The sequence below is a fragment of the Gossypium hirsutum genome, chromosome A04 (assembly GCF_007990345.1).
Source record: "Gossypium hirsutum isolate 1008001.06 chromosome A04, Gossypium_hirsutum_v2.1, whole genome shotgun sequence".
Lineage (NCBI taxonomy): Eukaryota > Viridiplantae > Streptophyta > Magnoliopsida > Malvales > Malvaceae > Gossypium > Gossypium hirsutum.
Genome location: NC_053427.1, coordinates 86,829,013 through 86,838,182, shown reverse-complemented (window position 1 = coordinate 86,838,182; position 9,170 = coordinate 86,829,013). Strand labels below are relative to the sequence as shown.

Genomic DNA, 9,170 nt, shown 5'->3' with positions numbered 1-9,170 from the left:
TGATGGACGCACTATCCCTATCAAAGGTGCGCTAGCCTCACATTGCGTGTGCTCATCTTACATTAGGCTTGCGGGGTGGAAGGCTCCTGACCTCGGTTGGCAAGATTGTGTTCCTTGTGTGTCAGCTCATGGCTTCTTTTGTGTAGGTATACCACATCCTTAATTATTTCTATTGAAATAATGATGTGGATTTTTGTTTTATTTATACTTGACTTAACAATCAAAATGACTTAGAAAATCCAATAATAAATTTACATGTTTTTGTTAGTGTTAAAGTTATTTAAAGAAAATTTATACCATCATTTTAACTACAATAATTAATGATTTTATTAATTTAAAGCTATTATAACATAATAAATAATATAAAAATAGATTATTATAAATTAAAGCGAAAGAGGTTAAACTCTAAAGTTAAGAATAGTAAAAAGAATATATTTATTGTCTTAACTTGTTTTATCATACGTCTATTGAGAAATTATTCTATGAACCTTTTCCATCATATCATTTATGGTTCATTTTTCAATTATTTAATGACATTTTTAATAATTTTTTTCATGTCATTGTCACATAATTCTGATAATTTTTTTTTATCTTAAATCCTGAATTTTGAATTCTAAATCCAAACTCGAATCTTAAACCCTAAATGAGTTTACGATTCGAGTTTGTGTTTGAAATTTGAGATTTGGAGTTCGATATTCATGGTTTAAGATTTGAAGCTCAAGATTTAAAGTTTAGGATTTAGGGTTTAAAATTCATAGTAAAAAATTATCAAAATTATATGTCAATAATATGTAAAAATTACTGAAATGTCATTAAATAATTTAAAAATGATTCTGGATGATGTGGTGAAAATGGTCTATGAAATAATTTCAACATCTGTCTAGCACAAATTCAAATTGTGTTCCTCCTATTTCCTACCCAATATTTATAAAAAAATATAAAATTATTATCTAAGCAAAAAATAGAAAATTATAATAAAAACTTGTTCTTTATTTTTGTTTCTTCATTTAATTAATCTTTTGTATAAATCCATTTAGCTAAAAAATTTAAAAGAAAAAGAACCAAATTGTTTTTTTAATTTCTTTTTTTTCCATAAAGTGGTAGAGAGATGTGGATGGCTTTAGGCCATTCATTATCTCGATGAACGATTGGAATCAATGAACAGTAAAGCCATGATTTGATATTGTCAAAGCATCAAACTTTTTTCAATGTAAATTATTCATGAGGTAAGAAAATTATATCATCAAATGAAAAAGATAATTTCATTAAAATGAAGCAAAGTAAAGCTAGCATACAACATATCATCAAATGATAATTGCATTCCTAAAAAGAAGTATAGATTTAAGTTTTAGAAACGATATTATTGGAAAAGAATAACTACGAATCTTGAACATAAACTATTAAAAAACATGAAAAAAAACAAACTATAATAACAGCTCAAAATGAAAGAAATGAAATTGCAACCAATAGTAAAAAAAAAACCGACAACCAAGGAAGTAGTGACATTGCTAAGCAAAACACCCCGAATCGCATGAACAACTCTACATCCCGAAATTGAGAACTCCACCGTAACACCACTGTGACAGTCCGAACCCTCCTTGTTGGGAAATGTGCCCATATTGTAGTAAACATGTAACTGTTTTCTATTTATTTTCACGATGAATAAATAAGTAAAGTTAATTTCACTATTATGTCTTTTGTTTTTCTGTCCTTTATTTTTTGCATGCACAGCGAATTTATGACAAACAAATATTAGCTCATTGATTGTCTAAGTTCAAACTGAAGATAAGTAGCATTGTAAGGATGTTTACATTGCAAAGAAGACAACTTACTTTTGTAGATAATCTAAATAAGCCTGTAATCCTGTAAAAGAATTAAAGTGAACATTTGGTTCAAATACTGAGAAGGATTATTATGTCGTCTACAATTTCAATTGGGGAGATGGCTGGTCTTGGCTATCGAAGTAGTTGACTCCATGGGTAAAAACATAGATGTATTCATTGGTAGAATGATATATTGGACTGGATCCAAGATGAATTAATTCTAAATCTGTTTGTGAATTAATTCACTTGTGATATTCATGGTGTGATTTACCTAAATCCTGAAATAATCATTGACCATGCGTATGCAACTCATGTGCTTTAATATAAGTGAAGGCTTATACTTTAAATGATCGAGCCCATAGCCGATATGTTAGGTACATGACTTGTGTATGGCATGGCTTTAGTAGCACCAGTGGAATTCATAGCTCAATCAAAAAGTTAATGTCATCCTCTTATTGGCATTATATGGAACATGGTCATGGGTTGCTCATTCTCAAACGTGTAATTTATCACAATTATTTGTTGGCAGTGATTATATTAATCATTAAGAAGACACAATAGTGACAATGAGATAAAATAAGATTATAAAAGAATATTATATTGAGTGAACGAATTTAACTCAAAAGAATTAAGGATATCATATAATGGTAACACACAAATGACGAGATCATTAGACAAAACAGTTAGATAAATTGTTTTCGTAAAGAGTATACAATAAGGAGTTTTCAATCATGGTACTTATGATGGACTAACTCCACGATTAAGTAATTGTGAATTATCGGAAATATGCTTATGGATATAATTGTAATTACTAGAGCCTAACTGTATATGTTCGATTAGACTACATTTGAATCAGAAGAAAATTCTACAATTTTGGAAATAATTTAATTGATTCAATTTCTTCGATATGGAATTAAATTAGGTGGTCGTGAGAATAGTTCAACTAGAGAATTTGATTAAAAAATTTTCTTGAAAAATTAATTTGGAAAATCTAAGTGATTTTTGGAAAAATTAATTTTGATCAAGTAAATTTAAATTAATTAAAATTAATATGATATTTTTGAAAATTAATTTTGAAGTCAGACAATTAACTAAATGGGTAATTGAACTTAAAAATTGGACATGAGATCGTACATTGGGTCAGGGAGCCCAAAACCAAGATCAAAACCTAAAAACTGATCAAATCAAGCCCAGTTTCACATGCCGGGCTAGCAATCTAACCAGTGGTTAGATCTGATCGGTCGCATCATCATTGACTCGGACTGAATTGGTAGCAAAAGAACTGACTTGGAGTGCCATAAGAGTGTTGTACCTGCATCACAGAAACGACGGTGTCAGCAGCTGCAACAACAGCATCTCGATGGTCAACTGTAGTTGGCATTCGGTGGTTGAGTAGTGTAAGAGTTACACTCCTACTAGAACTCTACAAGGGAATTTTATTTTAAATTAACTATTCCAAAAATAATACTATTTTAATAGTTTAATATTAAATTAAATTAAATGTTTATTTATAAATATTACATTAATTTAATATTAAAGTGATTAAGTTTAATTATAATTAAACTATCTAAACTTTCTCTATATAAATAGAGCATTGGGTCATTATTTTATATACAACAAAATTGTAGAGAGAAAATTCTCTAAAAAGATTATTTCAGATAATTTATAGAGATATTTTTCTTATTTACAATTTAACTTAAAAGTTTAGAGAAATTATAAAATTACCCCACTAGTAATTTTTTTTTAAAAAAATTTGATTCGAAGCGAGCCCACATTTGCCAGGTACAGTTTTGATTGAGTGTTTATTATTTTAGATATCACAGTCAAGATCTTGTTTTGGAAAAAAAAATTAAAACACTATTATCTCTAAATTTATTTTTCGCTACATTTTTCAAACTTTTTTTCCAACACTTCTCATCAAAAACCATTACAACAGAGTAGGATAATCTGTTTGGGATAAACCTGATTAATCAACAAATAAGTAAAATAAAAAAAATGGAAAAGAGTGAATACAAATATTTTACTCTGAAAATTTGTAAAAGCTAATACCTAAATGTATAATGGGTTATATTTTTAGGGTGAAAAAGAATCTATTTTAGGCTAAATTCGTAGGTCAAATAATATTAAAATAACCTACACTAACTAGAGTTCAACTAAGATAAATAATCAGAATTCCACTGGAAGAAGAAAACTGAGAAAATTGCATAACATGTTGCCTCGTTGTGACATGGTTGCTGCCTCATTGGGACACCTTTCATTGGGTCGTTGGGACGTCAATGGTCGCGTCGTCGAGACGACACCTCTTCCTCGTCAGGATGTCAACTTTGTTTTGAAAAAAAATGCGAGGTATAATCCTTTTAATTCCTTGGCGTGGTATGCTTCTCTCTTATATACAAGTGATTTACTTACTTTATATAAAAATTTATTTATTTTACGTAATTTTTATACAATTAATATCTTAGCAACTTAATCGAATGTAAACAACCAAAATGGTTAAAATTTAATAGATTAAGTTTGGATAGTTCTGATTCAAATTTTGGCCTAGTATAATATATAATATCGAAACTTGACGAATAAAAATATTATACACCTTTATTTTGTATATTAGAATATAAGTAAGGACTGATCAGTATGAATGATATTTATAAATTAAATTTACGAAAATATATTGAGTTAACTTAAATTATTTCGATAGCAGATAATAGCATTTAATTCGAATTTGGATTTAGATAACAACATTCTAATAATTTACTAATAATAAATTAATTCAAAATTTTTTATAGATTTAGATTCAGATAATTCAAAAAATAAAAATATCCGACTTCATACTTTTCATAACCCTAAGGATGGGCATACTTTTTCATTGGCCCAAAACTTATATCTGGTTCTCAACTAAACCAGCCGAAAGAACCGGGCCTGTGAGCTGAGCCGCCCACAATTGCATAGCTATTTAATTAACTCTCATAAATAGTCAGTTTTTTCTTTAATTTTCCTTTAAAGGAAAGAAAACCTGAAGCTTAGCCTCGTTGTCTCTTAGTTCGTGCTCTCAGATACACAGATCCAAATTATTCCTTCGTCAAACACCCTTTCTCCGGTCTTCTCACGGCCAAAATTTTAAACAGCGATGCCGGGAAATGCTAAATTGCGGCGGTCGGTGATGTTCCAGGCGGTGCTATTAGTGGTATTGATGTTAGCTTCGAGTAATGCTCCGGTCGGTGACGCCATATGGTTGAACGTTCCTCCGACTGGCACTAAGTGTGTTTCGGAGGAAATCCAGAGCAACGTCGTCGTTTTGTCTGACTACGTCGTTGTTTCCGACGATCACGGTCACGTCCCTACCATTTCGGCCAAGGTTCGTTTCCGCTTTTGCCCTTCTGCTTTTTTTTTTCCTAATTTTTAATTTCGATCTGTTAGGACAAGATTGTTAGGGTTTTGACTTGCTTTATTTATTTCTTTATTTTGATGAATAAATGGAGAAAATTAATGAAAAATTTTGAACTTGGATGTTATTTGAAAATTTAAATGAAATAAGGTACAATGGTTAGATTTGTTATTGTTGACCTCGAAATAGCCTGTTTTCGATGTAGATTCAGAAAGTATTTTATTTTAGGGGAAACTATCGACCGTTTTAGCTGTAATATTTTTAGGTATAAACTGAAGAATTAGGACTTTATGGAATCCAATGGAATTTAGATTGAACTGTTGACTTGAACCCTCTTAAGTTAATATTTGTAGAATCACCATAGGATTTTAGAAGAATGGGAATCTAAGGATGAAATTGTAAATGTAATGAACCCAACATTGAAATTATCCCTAAATTTTCTCAAATTTGCTCTTTATCCCCAGATTTACCCCATAGGATATATTGTACCATGTTTTTGAACTGACATTTGATTACCGTTGTCTCGTTGTTTTATCTTTTTAATATATTTTGCGTCTCTGAAAAGGAAACTCTAAAGCCCCAATGGTGACGTATATTGAAGCATAATTTACTTTTCGCAAGCTTCTAACACTTGATTTGTATTCTATAGGTGACATCCCCTTATGGGAACAATCTTCATCACAAGGAGAATGTGACACATGGTCAATTCGCATTCACTACTCAGGAGGCTGGCAATTACTTAGCATGTTTCTGGACAGACAGCCATACTCGTGGGGCCGGAGAAGTTAGTGTCAACATTGAATGGAAAACTGGTATTGCAGCTAAAGACTGGGAGTCAGTGGCCAGAAAAGAAAAAATTGAGGTATTTCCTTTTTCCTCCATCAATCATGTTTGGATTTAGAGAGAACCATGGATGTTACTACTCTTATTCCTAGTGCAGAGTAAATGTTGGTGTCAAATGATTTTTTAGATTGGCCTACTTAAGGATTTTTATTGCTGCTGCTGGTATAAAGGTGATTTATTTTGTTGCTGAACTTCCAGTTTTCATAAACCCATAGGTGTAACAATCGACTTTTGCTCAAAAAGAATCAATATCCTTTTGCTTTGCAAAGTTTGTGAGGTAGGCTGAGTAAATGATCATATGGGTGTGGAAAGCTTGGAACTTCATATTTTTTAGCCAAACTTTTTGAATGATCTTGGAATTCATTTGATAAGTTTTTATGGTTTCCACTTAACATAATGTGGTTTGTGAAAAAGGTAAACGAATTGGTTTCTATACGCTTCCTCTTTTGTGTGTTTCATTGTGCTTATTTATACGCTTCCTCTTTTGTGTGTTTCATTGTGCTTATTTACGTATAGGGTGTTGAGATAGAGCTGAGGAAACTTGAAGGAGCGGTGGAGGCCATTCACGAGAATTTACTCTATCTGAGGGACAGGTAATCATTAATAATTTCTTTTTAGGGCTTGTTCAAACTTTAGGCTTTTCTTTAAGGTAAGCTAACATCCTCCGTTTATCCCATCCTTATCGGTCCACAGAGAAGCAGAAATGAGGACAACGAGTGAAAACACAAACGCTAGAGTCGCGTGGTTCAGTATCATGTCTTTGGGTATTTGCATCGTGGTGTCAGGTTCACAAATTTGGTACTTGAAGTGTTACTTCCAAAAGAAGAAGCTTATATAAAGTCCTAAACTCGCTGATTGGTAGACAAGAAAATTCGGAAACTTGTTTTCTTTTTCTTTTTCATGTATGTTTTACAGAGGAAAGTTTTGATACCCCATTCAGAGGGTATTGTTAACATTTACCATACTAAGAGAATTGTTTTAGTTTCTTGACACTTAAGTTAATGCTTGATCCGAGTTTATAAGTACTACTAAAAATGCCTTTAATGGTTAGTTTATAATTTTACTAGAAATACCTTTAATGGTTGGCTTGCAACTAGGGTTTTAATTCGAGTTTGAGTTGTTGCAAGTTTGAGCTCGTTTCGATTCGAAATAAAAATTGAATTGCTCAAATTTGATGGACTATCCATATTAGTCATTAAACTTGATAGTTTTTCTCTAGTTTTGGTTTATGCGATGATGATGATCTTTTCAGGTAATATCATATTATCACATAAAAAAAAATTAGCGAGTCTCACGTTACATGGATCAAAATGAAGAAAATTGTCTAAGTTAAAAATTAATGTTGACCAGAAAAAATTCAAGGATTAAGCAAAAGATGACAAATTTAAGAATTAAATGTTGCTTTTATTTTTTTTTATTTTAAAACTTTTATAAAATTATATTGACAATGAAAGCAATTTTATAAAAAAAAAAATCAAAACACGGCTTAAATTAAAGGGTTATTTAGTTGATCACCCAACTTTTATAAAATGAAATTTTTGCAGTTTTGTTACTCAACCTTTAAGATGTTTATTAAATTTCTAACAGCAGTTTGTCACATCATATTCACATTTTCAATTTGGTCGTCTAAAAAATATCTTTTTTAATAATATTGATGGGTATAAAAAATATTAAAAATTAAAGTAAAAAAATGATAGTAACTAAAATAATACTTTAAAAATTGCCAAATTGTATTTATTTACCTCTTGTGGAGAGTTTTAATTTTCTTTTTCAATATTAAAATTTTAAATTTTAAATAAGTTATTGAAAATTTCTTTTATCTTTTGATAGTGTCAACCGATTTATTACTATGATATTGAAATTAATTAAATTAATTTAGTCTCCTTTTAAATCTTAAAATTTAATTTTATGTTTCCAAATTAAAATCTACTCAAATAAATTATCTTTAATAATACATAAAACTCAAATTTCTTTTGATTATATGATTTCGAGTCTTTCAAACTATGCTAATAGCAAAGAAAAATCCTTACAATTAATTAATTTTATATTTCATGCCAAACAAAATCCAGAAGTTTTTCATTACTCCTTTACTCAAATGAAGAACAATCAATTAATTTAATTAACTGCAATGATTTTTCTTTACTTTTAACTTAGTACGAAAGATTTGAGATTATATAATTAAAAGAAATTTAAGTTTTACATATAATTATTAAATATGAGTCATCGAGTTGATTTTATTAAAAATATTAAGGAAACATAAAATAAGCTTTTAAAATTTAGAAGGAGATTAATCTAATTAATTTCAATATTACAATAATAAATCGATTAATATTATCAAGAGATAAAAAAAATTCCAACAATTGATTTAATTGTTTTTTATGTTTTGAAATTTAAATTTTCAATATTGAAAAAAAAAAGAATTTTCTGCAATGTGATAAACAAATACAATTTAATAATTTTTTTGATATATTATTTTTGTTTCTATCGTTTTTTTACTTTAATTATTATTTTTCTTACCCCAATCAATACTTTAAAAATAATAATTTTTTAGGTAACCAAAATGAAAGTGAGAATACGATATGACATATACAGTTAACTATCGTTAGAGATTTAACGGTTAAGTAACTAAAATGAAAACACTCTAAAAATTGATTAACCAACTATGTAGTTTGTCCTTTGCCTTTTTACTACTATAAAATTTTTTAACTCTATAAACGAGATTGAAATTTTACTATTTATTTTTTTTATATAAATATATGAAATTTTATATCTTAAGTGGACAAGCAAATTGTGTCTTGTGGAACAAAGGGTCAAATGTAGGTCTATCAAACAAAACCAGCTCTTTATCTTGTCTAAAATAAAGTCAGACCAAATTGTAATGTCCTTTTCTCTTGTGATCTTTTTTTTTTTTTTAAATGTAATCATTTTTTAATATTTTAAATTCAATTAGTAAATGAAAAATGAGATGAAGAGAGGAATTATCCAATAAGCTTACACCTACATGTGTTGGTAAATGTTTGTCCAATCAAAGTAGACATAAAACCAATGCAGCATTAAAATTCGATGTTATAAAAGATCTTTCACTTATTATTGGTCCACGTGTATGGTCCATACTGGTCAAA

General features: G+C 29.2%; 1 protein-coding gene across 1 annotated transcript; it reads left to right on the top strand.

Moving 5' to 3' along the window:
- Window positions 1-4,731: 4,731 nt before the first annotated feature.
- On the top strand, window positions 4,732-7,045 carry LOC107935074 (transmembrane emp24 domain-containing protein p24delta3). Its single transcript, XM_016867626.2, has 4 exons — window positions 4,732-5,175; window positions 5,855-6,067; window positions 6,565-6,641; window positions 6,742-7,045. The coding sequence occupies exons 1-4, from the start codon at window positions 4,948-4,950 to the stop codon at window positions 6,884-6,886; spliced, it is 663 nt and encodes a 220-aa protein (XP_016723115.2). The 5' UTR covers window positions 4,732-4,947; the 3' UTR covers window positions 6,887-7,045.
- Window positions 7,046-9,170: the final 2,125 nt, after the last annotated feature.